Below are 27,026 nucleotides of genomic sequence, written 5' to 3'. Positions count from 1 at the left end.
GTTCTAGAATTTATATACCATGAAACAACTTTGCAAGAGAAGGAGCAGAGAAAAGAATCCCTCCAAAATGTTCTTGGGCCAACAGTGTGGATAGAATGCGTACCAGGACCACAACTTGTATGCTCATTTGGTATCTTGGAGGATGACCTTAATCAGACTTCTTATGAATGCAGGTGAAGTCTGGCTAGCAGTATCACATATGTGCAAACCAACAAGAGGCCAAAAAGTTTGAGGCAGCTTCTTACTATAGTTGACCATTTGTTTTGATATTGGTCATTAGCATTTTGGGAAGTCTCTTCATGTTGTGGAGAGATTGAATGGCACATGGCAGCCTTGTACTGGTAATGATTGGGCCCTATAGGTACTTCCTGTGGGACAGATGGATGGCAAAATGGAAGTGAGTACTCTTACTAATGAGTAAGTCTTAAGCCTGAAAGAAAAAGGATGATCCAAGTAAGCTTTGCCATCCTGAATCTGAGATAGCATATACATTTAGTCAGTCTACTCAGGTCTAGGATAGGATGAAGACCACCTTTTTGCTTCAGGATAAAGAAATAAATATAAGGAGTAGAAACCTGTTCCCCTGTACTCCAGAGGTACCATGTCCTTTATGACTCCTTGGCAAAGTGGAAAAGACACTTCTTCCTTTAGCTGATTTTCCTGAGAAGAGTCCCTGAAGAATGATAGGGAAGGGAGGTATGGGTAGGGGGTAAGGACTGAAATTCAATAGAATAGTTATGAGACACAACTTCCAGCACCCATTTGTCTGTTGTTATTGCAGTCCAAGTGTCAAGGAAGAAAGCAAGATGGCATCCAAAAGTAGGGCTTGGGGTGGCTCTTGAGTGATTTGAGTGTGGCTCCTGATCCTTGTGTCAAACCTGCTGTCCGAAGCAAATGAAGGCTGCCTAGTAAGTGGGAAAGATGGTGTCCTTTGAGAGAACCTTAACATCTTCCAGGGTAGCTACTCAGAAGGCTATTGTATAAATAGATGTCTTCTGCCTGGATTGCCCTGATATATATAGGACTTATGATTTGGGGCTGAGATGTAGATGACCAATAAATGAAGTCTGGCTCTGGAATCCTTTAGGAAGTGTAGTGTGTCATCTGTGTGTGACTTGTGCCCTTGAAGAGCAAACTTGACAGTTGTACTCTGTACGTCTCTCAGAATGCCAGAGGCTTACAGCCATGCATCTCTGCACACAGCTACCATGGTGGCCATGGATCAGCTGCTGTGTTGATACATCCATTGCAGTCTGCAATGAGGTTTTAGCCATTAGTTAACTTGTGGCAATGATGGGATTCAACTTTTCTGTCAAGTCTTGTGGGAGTTTAGCTAGAAAGGGGGATATCCTATGTTAAATAACCGTCTGTGTTCCATGTTGTGAATGATCTCTAGTCTGTTGCAATTGGACCAACCTTTGGATCCCATGTACTTCCAAACCTGGTCACTGTTTAAAACTCTGGGCCTCTCAGGTACAAAACTGGGTGCAGAACTCCTGTTCATCCTCCTTCCTTGGGATGTGGAACTCTGCAGCCCAACTGCCATAGGCCCTGAAACCAGTATTCTGCCTTTATCATGATCAGTGAAACTGGAGTCAGAGTGTCCATGTTTCCTGGAGGGATTGTTATTGACAGGACACCAACAGAAACAGGGAAGCAAGGAAGTTAGACTGGAAGTAACTCATCCACATGGACAGAACAGTGCACAGGATTTAATAAAGTTTTACTTGTTCAGCTTAACCTTCATTCATTGTGAATGAAACATGGTGGCAGTGTTGGAGCTGTGAGTTCTTTGAAGTGCAGCAGCTAGCAGTGTGAACCATGGAACCTTGGATTTTGCAGATACAAACCTAGCCCAGTGATTGGGCAAGTGGAAGGAGGAGTTTGGGCAGTACACAGACATGCCCATGCAGGATAACAACAATAGCAGAGAAGTAAAACTGTTACTTTACCTTACTGGGAATAAGGCAGAGAGGTCTGCTGCACTCTAAAGCTCACCACTGCCTCAAGCCTCACAGCAGTCCTAGGAGCCTGGGGGAACTATTGCTCACAAAAGAATGAAACTCTGGCCATGACACAAGTTTTTCACTAGAGACAAATCCGAAGGGGCAGGGATAAACCCATATGGTTACTGCCTTATGCACTCTGGCTGTTCCATGCAATTTTTGGGACTTGACAGACTCCCTAATAACAGATGATCTGCAGCACTTGGGATCAAAACCTGTGGGAGTGGAAGCTCCAGGAAGGCAATCTCACATGAGACAGATGAGGCATGCAGTGAAAATAAAGACAAAGGATGAAAGCCCCAGGAGGTACAACAGCTCCAGAAGTATATGAAGTGAGACAACAGCAAAGAAGAGCAGGTGGCCAGGATTCCATACGCATACTGAAATGCATTTACTGTGGGACACTGCATATGCAGGAAAAGGAGAAGTGCCCCGAACTAGGACAGCATTACAAGGAATGTGGCAAGTTGAACTATTTTAGCAGCATGTACAAGAACAGGAGAAAGTCTTAGAAAGATTCAGTAAGACTTGTACAAGAAAGGGAGGGGATATCAGACTCTTGTGGTGACAGTATGACTTTCTCCTTGACTCCAAAGACTATTAGGTACAGACTGTTGGGACAGAAAAGCAACTAGCGACAATACCAACCTCCCCCCCCCCCGTGCGATTTCAGATGGATAGCAGGGCCTCCTGCAACATGATTCCTCAGTGTGAACTGGACTTGAACACACCCATTAGAAAAAGTAGTGCATCCTCCTAATGTACAACGAGAGCATAATACAGCCCATAGTAAAATGTGACTTCAGAGTAACTAACATAAAAAACAACAGATGGTACAATTGATGTTTGTTGTGGTGAATGGCAACAACCACAGATCCCTCTTGGGGAATACAGCAATACAAGCTACAGATCTGATAAAAGGGCACTCACCAGAACTTTATAGCTGCAGTGCAAGAAGAAAAAGAGAGAGTCCCATGGACAATGGAGACAATTTTGAAAGCACATGAGGATTTTTCAAAAGAGACAAGTAGGAAATCAGAGGAAATCTGTGACCATAAGTAGATCCTACAGTGAATCGGTGTGCCTACCGCTTAGGAAATTTCTAGTGGCATGACATAATCCAGTACGCAAGGAGCTCAAAAGTCTGCAGAGCAGATGTATCATAGAACCTGCAGAGGCAGTGGTATCATAGTACCTGCAGAAGCCGTACAGCCTGGGTAAGCAGCATGGTGGTGGTAATGACGCTTTCAGGGAAGTTATGCATCTGCATAGACCCAAAGCCACTGAACTGGGCATTGACAAGATACCATTGTCCACTGCTCACAATTGATGACATCTTGCCAGAACATTTCAAAGCCAGAATATTTATGATCTGATGTGAAGAACAGGTTTTGGCACATAAGCCTGAATAAAGAGTCAGGTGTAACACTATTTGGCTGCTACAAATGGCTGTGCATGCTGATGGGCATAAGCTCATTACCAGAGGTGGTCCAGAGAAGACTCACCAAACCACTGGAAGGACTGCTAGTGGTGAAAATAACTGTAGCTCTTATCTTCATTGTAGGTGAAGGGAGAAGTGACACAGAAGCTGAATGAGACCATGGCAGAGAACTACAAGATTTCCTACAGCCATGCAGGGACCAGAAAAAAAACCAATCCAGAAAAAAAAGTTACTCAAACAGCATGAGATGACATACAATGGACAACTGATCACAGCAGAGGCACTGAAAGCAGATCCCAACAAGATTAAGGCAGTCAGAGACACATCAGCTCCAGTGCATATAGAAGGGGTACAGCACTTCAGAGGAATGATACATTCTCTGTCCACACCTGGCTGCAGTAGTAGAACCCATATGTCAGCTCAGAAGGCAGGATGTGGAATGGGACTAGGAAGGTCACCAACTCCAAGTATTTGACATGCTGAAACTAATAACAGATGCCCCTCTCCTGAAGTACCACCAAGTAGAAGAGCCACTGACCCTCCAGAGTGATGCATCATAGAAAAGATTGGGCTTAGTTCTTTTGCAGGAGCAGTTAGTCACTTATGCCAACAGAGTCCTGTCTAAGACAGACGTACATCCAAACAGAAGAGGTCACTTATCCTTGTGCCTTAACTGGAGTTCTTCAAGGTGTGTATCCCTGTAGTAGCTCCACTTCAGGAGTGCATGTGTCCCTGCACCTTTGGTTGAAAATTATTGGTAGCAGCACCTATTTGGCCTGCACATGCGCCCTACACATCCTCATTCCCCATCTCAAGAACATATAGGGCTGCATGGGCAAACTGCCCTCAGTTCCTTCTCTACCACAGAGTTCCACAGGGGAAACTCCAAGGAGAAGGGAAGGAGGGTGGGCAGTGGAACATCTTGAATAACTCCAGTTACTACAGAAGTTAAGCTCTCCTTCTTTGAGTAGTGTCCTCATGGATGCTCCATTTCAAGTGATTTCCAAGAAGTACCTCCATAAGAAGGAGGGAGCTTCAGAACAGAGTCCAGTACTGAAGAAAAAACTGCATTGCCAATTGCAGCATCTAATCTAGAGGCAGAGCATAATGGTTGGAGAAAGTATGTACAGAGGTCCAGGTTGCATCTCTGCAGATTTCAGTAACTGGAATGTCTTTGAGTAATGCCACAGACATAGATTGACCGGTAGAATGAGTTATTACTCTAGAAAGAGGTTGAATATCAGCCACATCATAACATGTGATAATATATACCCCAAGATCCATCTTGAGAATCTTTGAGAGGAGAGTGCGGATCCCTTGGATATGTCTACAGCTGAAGCAAAGAGTGTAGAAGACCTTCTGAACAGTTTGAGTCTGTCCAGATAGAAGACTAATGCCCTTCTGACATTAAGGATATGGAAGGCAGCTTCTTGTCTAGTCTGATATGCTTTTGGGAAAGTAACTGGGAGATAAATGGTCTGATTAATAATAAAATTAAGAAGACACCTTAGGCAGAAACTTGGGATCTGGTCCCAAATTACCTTTTCCTTGAGAAACACTGTAAAAGGAGGGTCTGACATTAAAGCCCCCAGTTCTACCCTCTGGGCAGAAGTGCTGGCCACCAAGAAAGCTGTTTTTCATGCATAAATAAAGCAACAAACATAGCTAATGGCACAAAAGGGTGTTATTGTAAGGCAATTAAGAACCAGGTTCAAGTCCCATACTGGAGTAGGTTCTCTAATCTGATGCAAAAGATTCATCAGTCCTCTGAGAAATCCTGAGTTTGCAGGATGAGTAAAGATCAAAAAACCTTCTACAGATGAGTAAAAGGCTGTAATAGCTGCCAAGTCAACCCTGATGAAACTTGCAGAGAGACCTGGAGTCTTTAATTGGTCAAGGATGGTGGGAAGAGAAGAGAACAGGAGAAACTTGTTGACAGGTATACCAGTGATAAAATCTCTTCCATTTTTGAAGGTAAGTATTTCTGGTAGATGTTTTCTGCTGTTTAATAATATATGTTGCACCTATCTTGAACAGGAGGTCTCTGTCCCCAAGAACCATTCAGGAGCCACGCCTGGAGTAGAGGAACTTTCAGATTGGGGTGAAGCATCTGATGAGCATGCTGCGACAATAGAATGCCAACTAGCTGGAAGTCTCATCAGTGGACAAGAAGCAAGTTGAATGATGTAAGGTTACCAGACTTGCCTCTACCAGATTGTTGCAATTAAAATGACCCTAGCCTTGTCTTGTTGGATTTTGTTCAGTTCTTTCCAAAGTAATGTTGGAAGGCCTCTCATCCATGAGATGAGGAAGAAATTGAGTGACCGCAGAACCCGGTTGACTAAAGACACTTGCTTGTCCAGACTGTTTGTTTGGGACGTAGAGTGTCCTGAGCCATCCCTGGAGGCATCAAAGATGTAACCTAGTGTTTTGGGTTACAAAAACACAGCCCAATAGTGATTGAGGGTCTAGTCTCCTCTTTAGCAACATTTCTTGCACGTCGTGTTGGCGGCAGTTGCAAAGAGGTCTACCTCTGGAAGCACCCAAGTTAATAATATGTTTTGGGAGAAATGCCTGCTGAGGTCATCAGCCACAGTGTTTTGCACATCTAGAAGGTAAGAAGCTGAGATGACTCCTGGTTGGGTATGCACCAATTCCAGAGTTTTATTGCTTCGGCACAGAATGAGGGGGAACATCCTCTCCCTGATAATTGATATAAAACACACAGGCTACGTTGTCTGTCATGATCTTGACTGATTTGGTCTGATCAGAGGAAGAAATTGAAGGCAAGCATTTCTGACCTCTCTCAACTCTAGAAGGTTGATGTGGAGTAACTGCTCTGGATGACCCTTTGCCCTGGATTGTGTGAGGTTCCTATCCCCAACGCAAGAGGAAAGTGTCTGATGTTATCACAATGGTAGTGAAATTGTGAATAAATGGGACTCCTGTACAGACCTTGGAAGGATCCTTCCACCAGTTGAGTGACTGCAGAACCTGGCTGACTACAGACACTTGCTTGTCCAGACTGTTTGTTTGGTATGTAGAGTGTCCTGAGCCATCCCTGGAGGCATCAAAGACATAACCTAGTGTTTGGGGTTACAAAAACATGGCCCAATAGTTGAAGGCAATTCCTCACTCAGGTTTGAGGTTGAACTGAACTGTTAAGATACTTTAGGGTGAGAAATCTATCAGTAGGTAAAAGTAAGCCCTGCCTGTCACTGCATTCAGAGATGTCCCTGTGAAATCTATTCTGTTCCCCTGGTGTTATCTGGACTGGTGATCTGCTAGGTCATTCCAATCCTTAACTCTGGGAGCCAGCCTTACCCTGCTCTACTGTGAGAACCCCCACTCCTGGGTTTTTCACGCACAGCCTCTGGCATGTAAGCTGCTCCTTGGATTGTGCAACCAAATGACACTAGCCAATATCTCCGGTCCCAGACACAACCCTAGGAACCTCCGTCTTGCAGTGTCCAGTTATGCCAGCTGGACACTGCAAGCTTATATAAGTTTGTCAATTTAACAAAGAAATTGATATGCATCAGGCTTGTTATCCCAGGGGGAGTCTCTCACATGCTTCAAATCAAATGCACTGCTTCAGGTAAAATAAACAAACAAATTTATTAACTACAAAGATAGATTTTAAGTGATGATAAGTCAAAGCACAACAAGTTGGAGTTGGTCAAATGAAATAAAAACAAAACGCATTCTAAACTAATCTTAACACTTTCAGTGCCCTTACAAACTTAGATGCTTCTCACCACAGGCTGACTGGTTGCCCTTCAACCAGGCTCTCCCCTTCGATCAGCACTTCAGTCGCTTGGTGATGATGTCTGTAGATGGAGGTGGGAGAGGAAGACATGGCAAACATCTCTCCCTTTTATCATGTTCTTTCTTCCCTCTTTGCTTTGCCCCCCACTTCAGGGTCAGGTGACCATTACCTCATTGTAGTCCCAAACTGACCAAAGGAAGGGAGATGACTCATTCGAGAGTCCAACAGACCCTAGGCCAGTGTCTTTTGTTCCTGTGAGGCTGGGCTGGCTTTGTCCCATACATGCCCTGATGAGATGTGAACTGCCTCTCTGCTCTTGGAGAAGTTTTGCCTGGGCCTGTTTTAAGCCACGAGGACACATTTTCAGCATCATAACTATATACATGAAATTAGAACCTATAATATTACTATAACATTACTGTAACAACAATTACTATGACATCATTATAGCAACAATGCTCAGTGCATCATGAGCCTTCCAAAGACACCTGACATGACAAACTTTGCACTGGATGCCACACAATCATTTTATAAGGATGCACATGGGGGTGTAGGGTATTCCCCCAAGGTACAGAGTGTCCCCGTGAAATCTATTCACTGTACTGGTGTCAAAGCAGACCTCTCAAAATTTAGTTGGAAGCCTATTGTGGAGTAACAAGCTTGTTTGTACTGCCAACCATTTCTCTCTTGATAATATCAGCCCCTGAGCAACCAATCCTCCTTTGCCAGCTGCTGTTCTTCCCTGTCTGTAGACGGGGTCTGTCAAGGGGATTGAGATCCTCTCCATTTCCTTGAATGATAAGAAGGAGATTGGCTCCTGCATGGTGGTCTCCAGTACGCCCCATAGGGCCAAGGTGCAGCATCATTTTGACAATGCTGGTTCTGACAGGGCTGACCAGACCATTACCATGCCAGAAGCAGATGACTTCCAGCTCTAAAGTTAGAGTCCCTGATCTGTAGAGAGAGGTCTTATCTTGACCTGTGTGATCTGAGGAGGAGAAGGTTCTCTGCTAGATAATGGAGAAAAAGTGTCCCCCAAACATTGGTACTGGTCAGAAATATGCACTAGTTCCAAATATAGAGATATAAGTGCCAATAGTGGTCCTGGGATGAAGTCACCTCCACCAACATTAAATCAGCTGGTGCTGTTAAGACTTCCATCAATGGTGCTGACGTTGGTTCTGGTGCATATGTTGAGATTAGTGTTATCGCATTTGGTACACATGCCTAAAAGTACTAGTAACAGGCATTGTGCTTCTTCAGTACCTAGCCATAGCTGAACCGACATCACTTGCCTCTGGAGAATGAGCAAGCTTAGTACTCTCTTCCCGGGAGAGCAAAGATTTGGGTCTCCTTATGGGAAGAAACAGACTGGTGACAACATGTTGGGTTTTGCATGCTAGCTAGCAGGGTCACTGTCTGACAATGTCTTAGAAGAGGCAGAATCCATGTTAGAAATTGATCTTCACTCTTCAAGGTCTGAAGTTCTTCTCATTGATCGTCTGAGCAAGTATAACTTCAAACAAGTGTCCTTGGACTTTCTCGTTCTTGTTCTGAAGGAATGACACACTAAGTAGCAGTCTGGCACACAGCTGTCACTGAGACAAAATAGGCTGTGACTGTCCATGGGTGGAATAAGAACATCCCAGGACAGCAATTGTTTGAAGCCTGAATCATAGAATATCAGGGTTGGAAGGGACCTCAGGAGGTCATCTAGTCCAACCCCCTGCTCAAAGCAGGACCAATCCCCAATTTTTGCCCCAGATCCTTAAATGGTCCCCTCAAGGATTGAACTCACAACCCTGGGTTTAGCAGGCCAATGCTCAAATCACTGAGCTATCCCTCCCCTCCATCCATCATTTTGGCCTGGATAGTGGCTTAGAGTGCTAAGACACAAATTAAATTTAGGTTTTTGGAGGGTTTTAAAATAAAAAAAAGGGGGAGGCCAGTAATTTAAAGGGCATTAACACTAACTAACATTAACACTTAATTTGCAACTGAAGCAGATTCCAGTAAGGGTAGTGGGTGGACACTGCTTGCTCCATCTAACTGCCATGGATGGTAAAAGAGTAACGAGGGATGGCTCTGGCATTTATGCCAGCATGGGGGAGAGGGAGGGCACACATGGTACAGGTGTGGCCCTGCAGACACTGCTATTCAAGTATTCCTATTTTGTGAACATGAGGTGCATGCACAAAGAGTGGGATCCACACAAACAGTCAAAAAAGAAATAATTTCCCATCTTCTGTTTTCTAAGTGTATAATACATGCAACGGGCATTTAAAGATGAAAACTGTGAAATGTATTTGATGTTCCTTTACTTGAAAAAATCAATTAATCTGGAAGATTATTTCAATTTTCTAATGTTAACATTTCATTAAATTGAGCAGAAATATACAGTTTTCATTTTCCTCAGTATACAGGAAAGAAAGAATTTCTATATGTTCCCAGAGTGACCGTGTCTACAGTCAAACAACCTTCAAGAGAAGTCTCAGTTCACAGTTAGATAGGGAAAGAGAATGAGTAATTCATACATACTGTGAAAAGGCCACACATCCGTTCTATCTTCTCTGGATTCCTGGGGCCTCCGTTCTTGTTTAATCTCACCAGAAACCGCTCACTAAAAACCAAAGAAAACAAAGGAAACTTACTTGCAACAAATGTAAACAAAAAAGAATAAATATTTCAAAATGTGTGTTAAACCCTGTCATTTTTGAATTTCTCAAAGCATAAGGAATTGTATTCAGTGACTCAGGTAGAATTACATTGTGAAGCCATGAGTAATTATTGTAGAAGGCTTTGTTTTACAGGAAGTACCTCTTCATGAAAAGCTGCAGTGCTGATACATCTTACTGGCAGATTATCATACTAAAGTAACAGACTTGTGTAAAGGCTATTTTTCAAGTGCATGAAGTCTCATGAAAGCACAGGACTTGAACAAGTGCTGCAGATAAGGACTAAAAAGCATGTGGCAAAGCTCGGTGATCCAAGACTAGAATAGCAGGAATGCTGCAGTACAGGATTGACGTCTATTGACAGAGCTGTTTGGGGTCAGAAGGTACTTCAGGTAAGAACCAGTGCGCATTTGCAGAGCTGTGTAAAGGAAACTTACATAGCACATGCCTGCATGATGCTTGGTTCAAGTTAGTTCTGTCTGCCTTTCACTTTCATGACCACTGAAATTCACTCAAAAATGTAAGAAATCAAAACAAAAGAAGGATACAGCGATGAGGAAAATGTGTCTGAAAGCTTATTCATTTTGAACAAATCCAATAAAATAATGTAGCAATTCTTGAATCTCAGGACCTGATTTACCAAAATTTTTATCATTCATAAATTGAACAGCCCTACTGCAAAGCGAGGATGGAGTCTAAATCAACAAAACGGGGTTGTAAACCAAATCATTCACCCACTAATGGGGACACAATATGGTAGTTACACAAGTCATGACAGAGAAGTTACTTATATAGATACACAAAACCAAGATCAGTAGATTTAATTATTTGCTGGGCTTGTGACTATGCACTTGTATACACATTTAAATAACTCTCAGCCTTCAGCTGTGCACATTAGAATATGTACCCTTGGTAACTTTTCCAACCTTGCGCAATTATTTAATTATTAATGTTCTTAAAGTGAGACATTTATTTGCACTATTAAACTTAAGATATGGGTGGCTCTGTGGTTTGGGATGGCATCTGAAACACTTTGTTTCCTAGTCACCATCCCTCTAAAGCAGGGGTGGGCAAACTTTCTGGCCTGAGGGCCACAACTGGGTGGGGAAATTGTATGCAGGGCTGGGGCGGGGGTGGGGGCTGGGGTGAAGGAGGGGGTGTGGTGTGCAGGAAGGGGCTCAGAGCAAGGGATTGGGGCAGAGAAGGGGTGTGGGGTGTATGAGGGGGCTCAGGGAAGGGGGTTGGGGTTGCAGGAGGGGGCTCAGGGCAGCAGTGCAGAAGGGGTGCGGACTGCGGGAGGGGGCTCAGGAAAGGGGGTTGGGGTGCAGCAGGAGGCTCAGAGCAGGGGGTTGGGGTGCAGGGGGGATGCGGAGTGCAGGAGCGGTTCGGGCTCTGGCCCGGCGCCATTTACCTAAAGCGGCTCCGGGCTGGCAGCGGCGCGCTCCAGGGCCAGGGCAGGCTCCCTGCATGCCTGCCCTGGCCCCACGCTATGCCGCTCTGGGAAGTGGCCAGCACCACGTCCCTGCGAGGTCCCTGGGGGAGGAGGGGGCACAGGACTCCGCGCACTGCCTTTGCCGCACCTCAATTCCCAGCCAATGGGAGCTGCGGGGGGGGGGCGGTGCCTGGAGGCAAGGGCAACACATGGAGCCCTCTGCACCCCCCTTCCCTGCCCCCCCAGGCCGCAGGGATGTGGTGCTGGCTGCTTCTGAGAGTGGCGCGGGGCCTGCGGTACCACGATGGGCAATCCCTGAGGGGCCGGATCCAGCCCGCAGGCCACAGTTTTCCCACCCCTGCACTAAAATATCCTAGTAAATTATCAATAATTTTTGGCACCAAAAATGATCAACTAGCCAGTCTGTGGCTGAAACAGGATTGTGTGACCCTGTAATATAGAATATGCTGTAAAATTGATGTTCCTGTGAAATAAAATTCTTAAGACATAAAAAGAGACGTCTTAGAGCAGGGCCTATGTCATCCTGCTAGATGTTTAGGGTAAAAGACCATGTTTTTCAGATATTAAAACTTATTCCACAGAACATGAAGCATTTTGGGCACATTTCCTGCCTCTTCTGTTTCTTTTTACGCTTGTATCAGCTGCAATATAGGCCACAAACAATGTGGTAAAAATTAAGGTGAATGGTGTAAAAATAAAAGTGACAAAAATGCTTTTAAAATTTCCCAGGGGCACAAGATAGTTCTGTACCCACTAAGCTTCTGAATATATGTGAAGGAAAAATAAGTAGAGAAAATTCTCACTTCCATTTCTCCATGAATGGCTGTTCTTATTTCTGCTGGAGCTTCCTTCTGGCTGATTGGAGTGGAGTGCTCTTACAGCTGGAGCCGATGTAGTAAGAAAGAAGTGAATCTCAAGAACCTTGGAGTTGGATTTTCAAAAGTGTTCAGTGTTGGTGTAACTCTGTTCCCACTGAAGTCAATTGAATTTAATGGAAGCAGAGTTAGGCCAACATTAAGTATTTTAAAAATTCCAACTTTGACGCTCAGAAATTTAGCCATGTGCAGGGTTTGGGGGAGCAATGCCCCCCAAGCAGTATATGTTAGTGGAGTGGTGGCTCGTGATGGCCTCCACCCAGGACCAGAGGAGCCCAGTGCCCCCGGTGGGTGGCAGAGAGAAGCGGAGCCACTAGGTGGTGGGGGGAGGGCAAGGAGAAGGGGCTGGCCCTGAGGATGGCTGGAGGGTTCATGGCCATTGCTGCTTTGAGTCATCACACCATGCTTGTTGGGTCCCCTGGAGAATCTGCAGCCGCTGCAGGGATTGGAGCTTGGTGGTGCCGCTCTGTTTCCACCTGGACAATGCCATGACTGGGATTGGGACCAACAAGGTAACGGCCAGGCCTGGCCTGAGTGCCTGCTTCTTCCCAGCACTGACAGCCCCTGAGCCCTTCTCTCGTTCCCTGTTAGGCAAGCCAGGATGCTGGGTGGGTGACTGGGGCAGGTCTGCTAGGTGAGGAGCACAGGGCCAGCCTTATGGGTGGGTGATCGTGCAGGGTGCCCTGGTCAGGGGGGTCACTGTGGCCAAGAGGCAAGTAGCAGGGTGGGCCTGGGGTGCAAGACCATGGAAAGGAGCTTGAGGCAATGAGGGGACAAGGCAGTGGGGTCTGGGGGTGATGGGGTTTGGGAGGCAGTGGAGGCCAGGGGCTATGGGGCGGAAGCCCATGGAGGAAGCAGGGGCCAGGGGTGATAGATGGGGAGGTGGAGGTGGAGGGGTCCTGGGGAAATCAGGGGATGGGTGTAGAGCCTGGGGAGGCAGAGAGGCCCAAGGTAATGGGGAAGCCTGGGGAGACGGGGGCAGGAGCAACAAAACACAAGTTTGCCCAGGGTACCATTTTTCCTAAGGCTGGCCCTGGATGAGCTCAAGGCTCTCACATATCATCTGACCTGTTTTGCCACAACCTTTTCAACAATTTTTCCTGAAAAGGAAGACTAGACAGAAGTCAATAAATAGCAAGATTGTCAGAGCAAAGCCAATAGCTTTCTTAAGGTTTGCTGTTATTCTACCCCCATAGTGACACACACAATCCACAATGAGCCCAGTACTTCTTCGCTGGTCTCCAACAGCCAGGATGGACATAGGTTCAACTCAAGTTGTGGACCTGAGCATTTCCGCAAACTCAGACTCTGAATAAACACAGGAGGCAGAATGTCACATTTTTATACGGTCACTTTTCAGATAAGAATTACACTACAGTGGCTTTAAAGTTCTGCACTAATTTTAAGATATATGAATGAACTGATAGCTTTCTTAAAGTAGCTGCATCCCCTGAGCCACAGGAACTATACAAAGGAGACTTTTCCTATGCTCCCAAAAATACTTTTCAGAAAGACTTAAAAAATAGTTATTAGGTCACCTCTGCACAGACTTTGATCTCAACAGATGCAGCTATTTTAATTCTTAAACCAGTTTTATTATGCAGTCTTGCAGTTATATGAGAAAACATTTTTTTCATTTCTCTTGTAATTATAATTCATGTCATGTATCTTCTCCATAATGCTTTGTACCTGGTTGACTAGTTTCATCAAGGAAAACCTGAGTTCCAAAAAAAAGAACAGCAAATCCAAAAAAGCCTAGAATTAACTATCAAGATTGTTGCAGATAGCCATCATGACCCTCAAACACATGACAACTACTTTTGTAGCAGAGGTTCTAAGACTGTGTTTACTCCTCACTAAAACTGAATGTGATGGGGTGAACACACCTCTCCTGAGCACCCACCTGTCAGCGGGGTGTGAACCTGTACTCTCTCAGTTCACAATGCTCCTGGTCAGCTGTTGCCCTCATCAGTGGCTCAGCCCTCTGGCTAAGTCAAACATAGTCTAAAATGGATGAACCCCTTCCACGGTAACAAATGTCCAACAAGGACTACCATTGTGCAGTCATTGGTATCTGCAGCCCTGCATCTCGGCTCAGTTCTCAGACCCTTCTGGGCCAATGTTAAGTCTGTCTCTACCCTGTCATAAAGCAGCACCCCCCAGGGCTTTCTCCCTGGAGACTCTTTGCCTTTAGTTGTTCTCTGGTGTCCCAGCTCTCCAGCCATGTCAATCCTTAATTTCAGTCCTCTTCGTGGGGGTGGCAGGGAGGGAAACAAAGTTCAACAAAGGGTTGGCCCCTCCAGGGTCTTCAGCCATGTCCCTGGGTCTATTTTGGGCTTTTAATAGAGTCTTATCCCCTTCTTGGGGACCAGGCCACTTTTCCGGTGGCTGGGGGGGAGGGGTGTCTCCAGCCCACCCACTACTCCAAGTCCCAACCCAGGGACCCTATAGACAGCAGCCATTTACTGCTTTCGTTTACTTGGTTGCTGCTGCTATGCCCTGGGCCGCTTCCCACTCGGTCCCATCATGTTCACTCTACCTTAAATTATAGTTCTTGGGTTCTATTTGTCTCATTCCTTGTTTGCGCAGGGTTTCTTCCAGGCCTCTTGCCTGGAGAGATTTTCTGTCCCACCCTTGCTTGAGCAGGGCTTCCCACAAGCCTCCTTGCCTGGAGAATTTCTCCATCTTCCAGGATTTCCTCAGCCTTCTGGTCTCAACCAAGGACTGAACTGCTCAGGCCCAGCAGCTCCTTTTAACTGAGCCCTAATTGGCTGCTTCCCTGCAGCCTTTCTAGGCAGGCCTGAAGGACCCACCTTCACTGCTCATTTCCTGGGGCGGGATGTGGTAGGACCACAAGGCCCCAAAGGACCTGGTACACCCTGTCACACCAAACTATAAAGAGTTCCAATACCTAAAAAAATTAGCCTTTTTTGGGTAAATGCTGGATGCAAATCTTCCACTGCTGTCTAATGCACAGTTGCCAACTTTCACGTGGTAAATATGCACCCCAACTTTCACACTAAGCCAAGAATTAAGCTAATCCTGTTTCAAAACAAGACCAAAACAAGCCAATCCCTAAGAACAAAGACATAAAAGAGAAAACTTAGTTCTTTGTTATTCTTGTTCTATATAGGTGCTTATACAGTGCTCATAGGATCTGAGGGCTAGATCCACAAAGGGGACTTAGGTACCCTGCCACCTAATGGAATCCACAGCTTTGAGTTAGGCACCCAGGCTTCTTCTACAATGCATAATGAGAATAGACACCTAAGAATGGAATCTCCAAAAGCCTGCAAGCTGAGTGGAGAGCTGCCTAAGCTAGTCAATAGAAAATGCTGAGGAGACGGGTGGGGCCTAAGCCTTCCCCTCAATGGGAGTTAAGTGCCTAAGGCCAGGTTGCTGTGAGTTGCCTGTCTCTGCTTCGGATTCACAGCCATGAATCCTCCCTAGAATTAAGACACTAAGCCCTTTCTCACAAACAAGCCAAACAGGAGGTGGTGTTGGTGCCTCCATATAACCTTTATCCCAAGGTTAGAGCAGTCACACATATTGTGGGAGAGCCACATAAATTTAATTATTTATACAAAGTGGAACAGTTTCAACAGGAGAGATTGAGGGAGACCCACCTCAGAATAGCCTATAGCTTAGTGATCAGGGCACTCTCCTAAGATATGGGAGATTTGGGTTCAAATTCCTGCTCCAATTTCTTTCCAGAGGGGGAAATTGAACCTGGGTATCTCACATTCTTGGTGAGTGCTCTAACAATTGAGATAAAGGTTATATGGTTATAAAGGGGATGCAGGGACCAACAGCACCATCGATACGGAGACTGATCCAATAAACACAGTTTTAGGAAGCCTCTGAGAACACCTACTAGACCAGGCCCCATAAGCAAGACAGGCAGAGAGGACCAGATATTTCAAGATATTTAGGTACTTGACTCTCACTGAAATCAATAAGAGCTAGGTGCCTAAATACCTTTCAGGATCTGGGTTGGAATGCCAAGTTTGAGGATCACTCTGGAACTTAGGCATGAGCTGGGTGCCCAGGTGTTGGGACTTTGGTGGCTGTGTGCATGCTCAATTGCATATTTTTAGGTATCATGGGGAATTTAACAGCAGAAACAAAGGCACCAGGGTATTTAGGTGCCTACAGAGTTAGGCAGCAGCTGCGTAGAGGTTTTGAGGATCTAAATTTTAGACTTCGACTTGTACATGCTAGTGCTTACTTTCATATAACTCAAGTTGTTCAGGGGTGTGGAAAAACCTCCCCCTGAGTGATGCAAGTTAAACGGACAAGCACCAGTGTGGACAGTGCTATGTCAGTGGCAGAAGCTCTCTCCCTTTGGCATAGAGGGTCTGCACTAGCAGCACTATAGCGGCACAGCTACATCAGTACAACTGAGCCACTGTAGAGATTCTAGTGTAGACCAGTCCTTAGGCGCTGAACGGGGCAACTAAATACCTTTGTGGATCTAGCCCTGAGTGCCTTTCAGCAGAGTTTCACATGGGTATGTTCCCTCATCCTCTTCCCAAGGGTGAATTGGATGTGTAGTTGAATATTTTGTTTTGGATTTTTTTAAACACATACATAAAGCTATATGTTTATGGTAGAGAAGGCAGGGTCAAAGAAATGCACCTTGCTCTTAGCAGTGAGTTTTGTAACAGTCCCTGGTTCCTGTGGGAGTTCACTTCACAGTTTTGGGTCAGCTCCCAAGAAAGTTCTATCTGCACAGATGAGCTTTACTTTTATTGTAGAAAGTTTCATTGTGCCAGAGGAGCAAAGTTGTTGACATAGTCTTCATCCCAGGGTTTTAGTTGATCATTTAGACACTCTGGGCACAGAGCATTGAGTATCTTGAAGATAAGGACCAAGACCTTGAACTTGATATTCTATGGGAAGCCAGTGTAGGAAAAGGAGGAGAGGTCTGATGTGTTTGCAATAGCCAGTGTGTTAAGAAGACATGCTGTAGCATTCTGTGCCAGTTGGAGTTTCCCAGGTGCAGAAAGCCTCATGCCCAGGCATGTTGTATTACCATAGTCCAGCTCAGAGGTAGCAAAGCCATGAACAACTGAGGCCTGTCACCATTCGCCATGATGGGGCAGAGACTCCTAGCCAACTGGAGATAGCAGTATCACCAAGTAACGTTTCCACTATGTGAGAGCTTAGCATCAGTGAGGAATCCAGGAGCATGCCAAAAATACAAAATGAATTGATCAATTGTGGGTATGTACTTTCAACCTTCCTGTGGGTAGTATAGACATACCCTTAATTTCCCTTTAATTAATGAGGTGCTCTGGCCGACAACTGCCTCAGACATCAATGGGTTTTGGAGTAAATAGTAACAGAATTATAATATATAAAACAAATATTCCCTAACTGTAGAGAATATGACTGGGAACCTATTATAACCACTATTACCTGTATTTTTTGTTTTCAGAATTTATTGTCAGGTTCCAGAAATTTATTTATAATTGCTAAGTTTTTTACCTCATGACACAAACTATGTAAATTGCAGATGTGTCTCTTTAAGGTAGGTAAATTTAACCTGAAAGTTAATTTGGCTTAAGGTGTAATACTTATGAACCGAGTCTACCATTATGCATCCAGTGGAAATGCAGGGAAGTAGCAGGGTCTTCACTGTAGTTCATCATTCTGGATAATTGAGGTGTGATGCTTGCTGAGCACGGATGCCTCTGTTCAACTCTGCTGAATCCCAGCCAGCACGGATTATTAAAAAAATAATTTTGTCACATCAGCTCTAGAATCTGTCATGCCTTTTTCCTTATCTGCTTAGTTCCTTCCTGTTTCAGGTTGTGCTATATGGAGTTTGGCTGTGTGTGTATTTCCAGTTGCACTTTCTAGGGTAACTGTCTAATTCTGTACTCTTCCATTCCTGTTTCCCTGTTTCATATACTATCTGTGTAATATGAGTTTGAGAGAGATAAGGTGGGAGAGATAATATCTTTTATTGGACCAACTTCTATTTGTGGAAGGGACAACCTTTGGAGCTTCACAGAGCTCTTCCTCAGGACAAAAGCACCCTACCAGCTGTGAACAAACACTTTTCACAAAGCTATCACTCCATATCTGATCTCTCAGTTCTCCTCCTCAAAGGAAACCTGCACAACACCTTCAAAAGACAAGCCTGGGAACTTAAATTCGTAACTCTACTAGATACTATTTATTTTTTAAATTAACAGACAGTGGATTTATGGCTCATTACAAGAATTTGTAACACACCTTACTGTCTACTAATCTCCTTTGTCCTATGCAGAGGTGTTAATTACTCACTTCATTTTAAGTGGTCTCAATACAACATGTGAACCCCTTATGCTTAGCAATATGCCCCACCTTGTATTTACCTTGAACACTCTGGTTACTATTTCCAGACCTGAGGAAGAGGTCTGTGAAGCTCAAAAGCTTGTCCATTTCACAAACAGAAGTTGGTCCAATAAAAAGCTTGTCCATTTCACAAACAGAAGTTGGTCCAATAAAAGATATTACCTCATCCACCTAATCTCTCTCTTTTCCTGGGCCCAATACAGCTATAACACCACTGCAAATAATATGAATTTATCTTTTACTTATTATGACCATAAGAACCCCTATGTGGCAACTGGACAAGGGTACACCCACCTCACTGTTGTCAGAACATTTAGCCAAACAGTGTCTTGTAAGGTATCATCTAAAAACTGGTGACATGCTGGTCTTTCATATTATTGCATGACGTAAGTAAAGTTAGTATGTAAAGAATTATGTATGTGTGCTGGAAATATACTCCTAAAATATATTCAAACCAATCAATCTGATTAGAGTGGATAAACAAGTTTCTGGTAGACAAAGGAACGTTGTTTCATAGAATCATAGAATATCAGGGTTGGAAGGGACCTCAGGAGGTCATCTAGTCCAACCCCCTGCCCAGAGCAGGACCAATCCCCAACTAAATCATCCCAGCCAGGGCTTTGTCAAGCCTGACCTTAAAAACCTCTAATGAAGGAGATTCCATCACCTCCCTAGGTAACGCATTCCAGTGTTTCACCACCCTCATAGTGAAAAAGTTTTTCCTAATATCCATCCTAAACCTCCCCTACTGCAACTTGAGACCATTACTCCTTGTTCTGTCATCTGCCACCACGGAGAACAGTCTAGATCCATCCTCTTTGGAACCCCCTTTCAGGTAGTTGAAAGCAGCTATCAAATCCCATCTCACTCTTCTCTTCCGCAGACTAAACAATCCCAGTTCCCTGAGCCTCTCCTCATAAGTCATGTGTTCCAGCCCCCTAATCATTTTTGTTGCCCTCCGCTGGACTCTTTCCAATTTTTCCACATCCTTCTTGTAGTGTGGGGCCCAAAACTGGACACAGTACTCCAGATGAGGCCTCACCAATGTCGAATAGAGGGGAACGATCACATCCCTCAATCTGCTGGCAATGCCCCTACTTATACAGCCCAAAATGCCGTTAGCCTTCTTGGCAACAAGGGCACACTGTTGAGTCATATCCAGCTTCTCGGCCATTGGAACGCCTAGGTCCTTTCCTGCAGAACTGCTGCCTAGCCATTCGGTCCCTAGTCTGTAGCGGTGCATGGAATTCTTCTATCCTAAGTGCAGGACTCTGCACTTGTCCTTGTTGAACCTCATCAGATTTCTTTTGGCCCAAACCTCTAATTTGTCTAGGTCACTCTGTTTCCTATCCCTACCCTCCAGCGTATCTACCTCTCCTCCCAGTTTAGTGCCATCTGCAAACTTGCTGAGGGTGCAGTCCACGCCCTCTTCTAGATCATTAATGAAGATACTGAAGAAAACCGGCCCCGGGACCGACCCTTGGGGCACTCCACTTGATACCGGCTGCCAACTAGACATGGAGCCATTGATCACTACCCATTGAACCCGACAATCTAGCCAGCTTTCTGTCCTCCTTATAGTCCATTCATCCAGCCCATACTTCTTTAACTTGCTGGCAAGAATACTCTGGGAGACTGTATCAAACGCTTTGCTAAAGTCAAGGAATAACATGTCCACTGCTTTCCCCTCATCCACAGAGCCAGTTACCTTGTCATAGAAGGCAATTAGATTAGTCAGGCATGACTTGCCCTTGGTGAATCCATGCTGACTGTTCCTGATCACTTTCCTCTCCTCTAAGTGCTTCAGAATTGATTCCTTGAGGACCTGCTCCATGATTTTTCCAGGGACTGAGGTGAGGCTGACTGGCCTGTAGTTCCCCAGATCCTCCTCCTTCCCTTTTTAAAAAATGGGCACTACATTAGCCTTTTTCCAGTTGTCTGGTACCTCCCCTGATCCCAGGAGTTTTCAAAGATAATGGCCAATGGCTCTGCAATCACATCCGCCATCTCCTTTAGCACCCTTGGATGCAGCTCATCTGAGCCCATGGACTTGTGCGCATCCAGCTTTTCTAAATAGTCCCGGACCACTTCTTTCTCCACAGAGGGCTGGTCACCTCCTCCCCATGCTGTGCTGCCCAGTGCAGTAGTCTGGGAGCTGACCTTGTTCGTGAAGACAGAGGCAAAAAAAGCATTAGCTTTTTCCACATCCTCTGTCACTAGATTGCCTCCCTCATTCAGTAAGGGGCCCACACTTTCCTTGACTTTCTTCTTGTTGCTAACATACCTGAAGAAACCCTTCTTGTTACTCTTAACATCTCTTGCTAGCTGCAACTCCAAGTGTGATTTGGCCTTCCTGATTTCACTCCTGCATGCCTAAGTAATAATTTTATACTCCTCCCTGGTCATTTGTCCAATCTTCCACTTCTTGTAAGCTTCTTTTTTGTGTTTAAGATCAGCAAGGATTTCACTGTTAAGCCAAGCTGGTCGCCTGCCATATTTACTGTTCTTTCTTTGGGATGGTTTGTTCCTGTAACCTCAATAAGGATTCTTTAAAATACAGCCAGCTCTCCTGGACTCCTTTCCCCCTCATGTTATTCTCCCAGGGGATCCTGTCCATCAGTTCCCTGAGGGAGTCAAAGTCTGCTTTTGTGAAGTCCAGGGTCCGTATTCTGCTGCTCTCCTTTCTTCCTTGTGTCAGGATCCTGAACTTGACCATCTCATGGTCACTGCCTCCCAGATTCTCATCCACTTTTGCTTCCCCTATTAATTCTGTTTCATCTGTTTGCCTGTGTCTCCAATGTGAATTGAGCAAGGAGACAATGGAAGTACATTTACATCTAATGTAAACAACATGATTAAGCTAACTGAAAAAAGCAAATTGATAAGAGAATCAGGAAGACAGCATGGTGTCTACACACCAGCAGGGTAGAGAAACTTTGTCTAGGTTTATCTTTCAAAGAATACATTTCAAAGTTTTACGAGACTATAAAAAGAAGGGAAGAGAACCCCTTACTGATCCACCACTAAGGCTGCGTGTCTGCCATGGAGGTCACGGATTCTGTGATTTTCCATGAGTTCTGGCTGGTGCTGGCTCAGGGGTTGCTCGAGCTGGGTTTACCTGAGGGAGAGTGGTTCCCGGCTCCCACCGGCATGACCCTGCAGCTCCTAGGTGGAGGGGCCACAGGGCTCTGCATGCTGCCCGGGCCTGCAGGCGCTGCCCCCACAGCTCCCATTGGCTGTGGTTCCCGGCCAATAGGAACTGCGGAACTGGCACTTGTGGCAGAAGCAGTGCATGGAGCCCCCCTGGTCACCCCTCCCCCTAGGACCTGCAGTGACATGCCTGTCAGAGCTGGGTAGGGAGCCTGCCAGCCCCGCCAACCGCCCCACCCAGCACCAGCAGGGGTCCCGTGCCACACGCCGCTGCCCGCCCCCTCCTCCCACCAGTGCAAATGGACGTCCCAGGCCGCCGCCCGCCTCCTCTCCAGCACCAACAGGGGTCCCGGAAAGCCCCCCCTGAGCACCTGCTGCCCTCTGGCCCAAGTTTTAGTTAGGGGTATATAGCAAAAGTGATGGACAGGTCATGGGCTGTGAATTTTTGTTAACGACCCATGATCTGTCAATGACTTTTACTAAAAATACCCGTGACTAAAATGTAGCCTAGTCCATCACTTAGGGAACAAAAAGAGGACAGCAACCTCTGATTCTGTGAACGTTGGATCTTCTGGCCTGGAAGGCTGGAGGTGCTGGCAACCTAATGTAAGTGAGAAAACTGCTTAAGCAAAAATGTAACTTGCGAAAGTTAAGTTTTGTTTTGTTTTAACTATATCCATCTCTTTTTCTCTTGCTTAGTATCACTTAAATCTCTGTTCTTTATTAATAAACTTCAGAGACACGTTTCCAGGGAACTCAGGAACTGGGGTTCACTGATTATTACCTGCAAGGCAAGGTTAAGACTGATAGAGTCTCAAGGAATTTGCTGTTGAGGCAGACAGACTGGCATGGCAGGGAGATGACACACAGTTTAAGCCTCAGCAAAGTTCTCCCTGGCTGAGGCAGAGGGGTAACATAGTGGCATACAGTTCTGGGTGTCCTTAGGACAGCATCATACTTATACTCCAAAAGAAATAAATACTAATAAAAGGGATGCTCAGAATCGGAGGTCTTAAAGTTTCTGCAGAATTCTTACAGCATGCCTCTAAAGTTTCTGACCTAGAAAATCAAGGATAATGTTCATAAAACCAAGAAGTCTAAAATTAGAGAGAGAGTTTCTGGGAGAAGGTAATAAACACTCAAAGAAGCTGTGCATTTTAGGAGTTTTAAATAAAGAAATCAGTCTAAAAAAGTGATAAATCCGGTCCAATTTTATTCTGCTTGAGATTCCAGGCTTGGGCACTGGAGATTTTGCTTAATATTAATATTCTTAATTTTCTTCAGAATGAAGAACTGATAAATCAATACATTATTACAGATACAGGCATATATTATGATCCTATCTTAGGAAAGGAACACAATATAGCAGAGAAATAGTAAAAATTACATTTTTCTTTAAATTAAAATATCATTTAGCAGAATGGACTAATGAAGCCAAAATGCTTCAAAATATTCTGCAATAAGATTCTGTCAGCACATATAAAATTACTGGAAAATGCCTCTACCTTCAAAAAACTGACACTCACATTCAAAATTACAGCTAGCATATCAATCATAAATTGTTCTCTTGTGTACATATTTCTTCCAAGGCATGCCCTTACATTTTATGCTGGCCAAATTACGGCTGATGGGAGAATTATAACAGCTTTGAAATTCCTGCCTTTTGTCCATTTAAATTCTCAACCATAAAACTCCATTAACGTAGGGGTTTTGTTTTGTTTTGTTGCATTGAAAAATATATATTAGATTGAGGGGCACCATTGTTGATCTTAATGTAAAAGTCAAAAGCCTCACATCTTCACTTGCATTATAATATCTAGTGACAGAGCTAGTCCTCTTTGCACTTAGAAGTAGCCTATAGAGCTAGGCAGTTTGAAAGGGACCACACAGCTCAGTAGTATAGGCTGCAGAGTGGGGAGAGGGGCCACCCAAGCTATTCCCCAACCACTTTTAGACAGAAACATGGTCTTTCTCTGAAGATTTGAGAGAGAGAGAGATGGGAAGTGGGTGTTTCCTGGAAGAGAGTATCTAATTGTCGGTCTGGATGACTCCCTCTGAATGTGAGGTGGGTGCACGGTGGCAGCAAGTGCACCTGGCCCTAGTGAGGGAGTTGAGGGGTATTGCCTCCGTAAGCATGGGCAGCAGCAGGGTGTCTCCAACTGGAGCTACCCCATCTGCACTGTGCTGTTCACTCCCTGCAGTATGTCTAGCCCTCTGGAGGAGGCTGGTGCACAGAGGGAGAAGGTTGGGGAATTAAGTGTTCCACAGGGTGGCTCTGGAAGGAACTCAGGTGAGGAGCAGAAAGGAAGGGAGCTGGGAGCCTTTCTGTGCCCCTGGGGTACATCCAGTGAATCCTCCCAAGCCTGTGGGTGAGATTTGTTAAGTCACTGTGAAAGGAGAAGCCGACACATCTGCCTGTCCTGTCCAGGATGGGTAAGGAATGGTGTCCCTAACCTCTGTTTTTCAGATGGTGGAGATGGATGGCAGAAGAGAGATCACTTGATCATTACCTGTTAGGTTCACTCCCTCTGGGGCACCTGGTATTGACCACTGTCGGCAGACAGGATACTGGGCTGGATGGACCTTTGGTCTGACCCAGTATGGCCATTCTTATGTTCTTATGACATAATTGTTTCGTCCAGGGTCGAAGATTAAATATGGGTGGGTGGCAGTGTGTCACCTTCAGGAGCCTCTTCTGACTCCTCTCCCTCTTCCTCCTGAGCCTCCAATGGTGGTGGGTTCATGGGTGAAGGGGACCGGGTGGCTCTTGACACTGGTGGGTTGGGGGAGGTTAAGATTTTGGGCTCTGTAGATTGACCATGGGTCCCAGTACGACCACTTGGGTGGCATAACAATGGGCGGTGGCATCCATGGTTGTGCCTGCCAGCTTTGCCCTTGTATAGGTGGTTGTTGGTGAGAGGGTCCCAGTTTTGAGGAGAAATGATGAGGAATAAAGACCTGAATCATCCTCATCACTAGATAGTGGAGCATAGAGGAGACTGCCCGGTCCACCTGTCTGGTAAAGGGTTGCGGTACCAGGAACCTCGATGCCGTAGATGGCAGCATAGTATGCTCTGATGGTGCCGTGGTCTTGTGAGGCTGTGTATATGAGCAGGTGACGCCATTACACTAGCCGGTGCCGAGACATTCTTCAGCACTGTTGGTGCCGAGCTAGGCAGCTTAGCTTTAGCTTGTGCACCTGAGTGACAGCCTGGCTGCATCGGTGCCTTGGCTCCTCAGGATGCCTCGGTACTAGATGTTCCCAGTGCCTCTCAGTCCGAGATTCTCCGTGCCGTCGGTAGCGGGGCAGATTTCTCACCAGGAGACTGCTTCTTCTTAGGGGGATCTCTCTGTGGCGATGACTGCGACCGATGTTTGGTTGCCTTCTTAGATGCAGGGTCCTTAGACACAGTTTGTGTGGAGCCCTTGTCTCAGGCTGCTGCTAGAGATTGTTGGCCAGGAGGAAGTCCTGGACTCTGGGTTGGAAGCTGGCCTGAGGGATTTCTCCATCATTAATAATTTTAGTTGAAGGTCCCTGGCTTTCAGTATCCTGGCAGATAATTTCTTGCAATGTGGACACTTCTGTAGTATATGGGTTTCCCCGAGACTGCACATGCACTGAGCATGACCATCCAATACAGGAATTGATAGCCTGCAGGTCAGGCAATGTTTAAAGCTGGGGGAATGAGGCATACCTGAGGAGATCCAGATCTATAGAAAACGGCTGTAGTTCAGTCACGTCAGCGTAGACCTGCCGGTGGTGGGGGGCAAATGAAATAATATTTTTTTAATGGATAAATAAGGACAGGAAAACTGAAGTAAACTGTCAAAAAGGATAAATAAATCTGGGAATATAAGCAATATATGAGATAGACGAGTGCTGCTGTCGCTCCAACTCAAGACAAAGGCAGTAGAGAAGGAACTGAAGGATGGTTGGCTGCACACGCTAAGTGGCCACTGGGAGCAGTGCGAGACGGCTGCCGTGCAATGTGTGGCCAACCGTGGCACTGCTACTACAAATCTTTGATTACAAGTGCAGGGCGCCAAGATACCTAAAGCAGAGCTCCCACAGGGACACTCCTTGAAGAAGAACCCCTTATTCTAGCTCTAAGTACCCTACCCATAGGAACCCTAACCCAAGGGGGGACAGACCTACCTACAGGAGCTGTAACACTAGGGTGGGGAGCCGTACCCCACAGGAATTCTAAATCTAGTTCCAAGAACCCAACCCATAGGAACCCTAACTCTAGCTCCGAGCACCCTACTCTTTTCTGGGATGGAGTGTGGCAGGGCAGCAAGGCCTCCAGCAGGCTAGTCATATCCTATCTCAAAGTACTCTACTCATAGGAACCCTCACCCTAGCTCAATACTCTCTACTCACAGGAATCCTCATCCTAGCTTTAAGTATTTTACACATATAAACCCTAATCCTTGCTCCAAGTATCCAAGCCAAAAAAAACATAACTCGAGGATGGGAAGCAAAACCCATAGGACCCCTAAACCTATCTCCAAGTACCCCACCCATAAGAAACCAAACCCCAGCTCCAAGCACCCCACCCACTGAAACCCTAAGCCTAGCTCCAAGCATTCTATCCATAGGAACCCTCACCCTAGGCTGGGAAACCCTATCCATTGGAACCCTAACTCTTGGGTAGGGAGTCCTACCCATAAGAATCCTAACCCTAGAAATCCCTCCTCTCCATTGCCAGGAAGATCCTTGCTCACATCCTTTTGAACCGTCTCCTCCCTCTTGCCAAAAACATCCTTCAGGAATCCCAGTGTGGGTTCAGACTGTCTTGGGACATCACTGACATGATTTTTGTTGCACAACAGATCCAAGAGAAGTGTAGAGAATACCACCAGCCATTGTGTATGGCCTTTATTGACTTAAGGCCTTTGATTCCATCAGCTGTGAAGCATTATGGAAGGTGCTGTCTAGGTTCGGTTGTCCATTGAAGTTCATTCGTGTTCTCAGGATATTTCATGATGAGATGATCGCCACCGTCCTCTGTAATGGGTTGGTACATATTCACCATCTGTACTGTTGTTAAGCAGGGCTGTGTTATTGCCACAACCCTTTTTTCCATCTATCTTGCTGTAATCTTGATTCTTATTCGTGACTGACTTTCTTCTGGAACTGGGATTAAGTATCTCATTGATGGCCAGCTCTTCAAGCTTCTGGAGTCTTACTAGGAATTTACTGGTGTCAGTAAATGTTCCTATGGGGTGCACCAACAGTTACTCTCTTGCTAATCTGAATGTGTATAAGCAAGTAGAGGCCTAGTGAAAGGAGGACATTTTAGTTTAGAGAA

At 45.5% G+C, this 27,026-nt stretch overlaps 1 protein-coding gene across 2 annotated transcripts in view; it reads right to left on the bottom strand.

Moving 5' to 3' along the window:
- The window catches only part of DOCK3 (dedicator of cytokinesis 3), a 585,745-nt gene that overhangs the window by 194,054 nt on the left and 364,665 nt on the right, over window positions 1-27,026 (bottom strand). For both annotated transcript variants that reach the window (XM_084634267.1, XM_084634266.1), the window contains exon 10: window positions 9,755-9,836. In XM_084634267.1, the coding sequence (XP_084490393.1) occupies window positions 9,755-9,836 (82 nt within the window). The remainder of the gene's footprint in view (window positions 1-9,754; window positions 9,837-27,026) is intronic.

Source organism: Lepidochelys olivacea (assembly GCF_965140295.1).
Source record: "Lepidochelys olivacea isolate rLepOli2 genome assembly, chromosome: 7".
NCBI classification, from domain to species: domain Eukaryota; kingdom Metazoa; phylum Chordata; order Testudines; family Cheloniidae; genus Lepidochelys; species Lepidochelys olivacea.
Note: the sequence above shows the minus strand (reverse complement) of the source record. Positions and strands in the feature narration are given on the sequence as shown.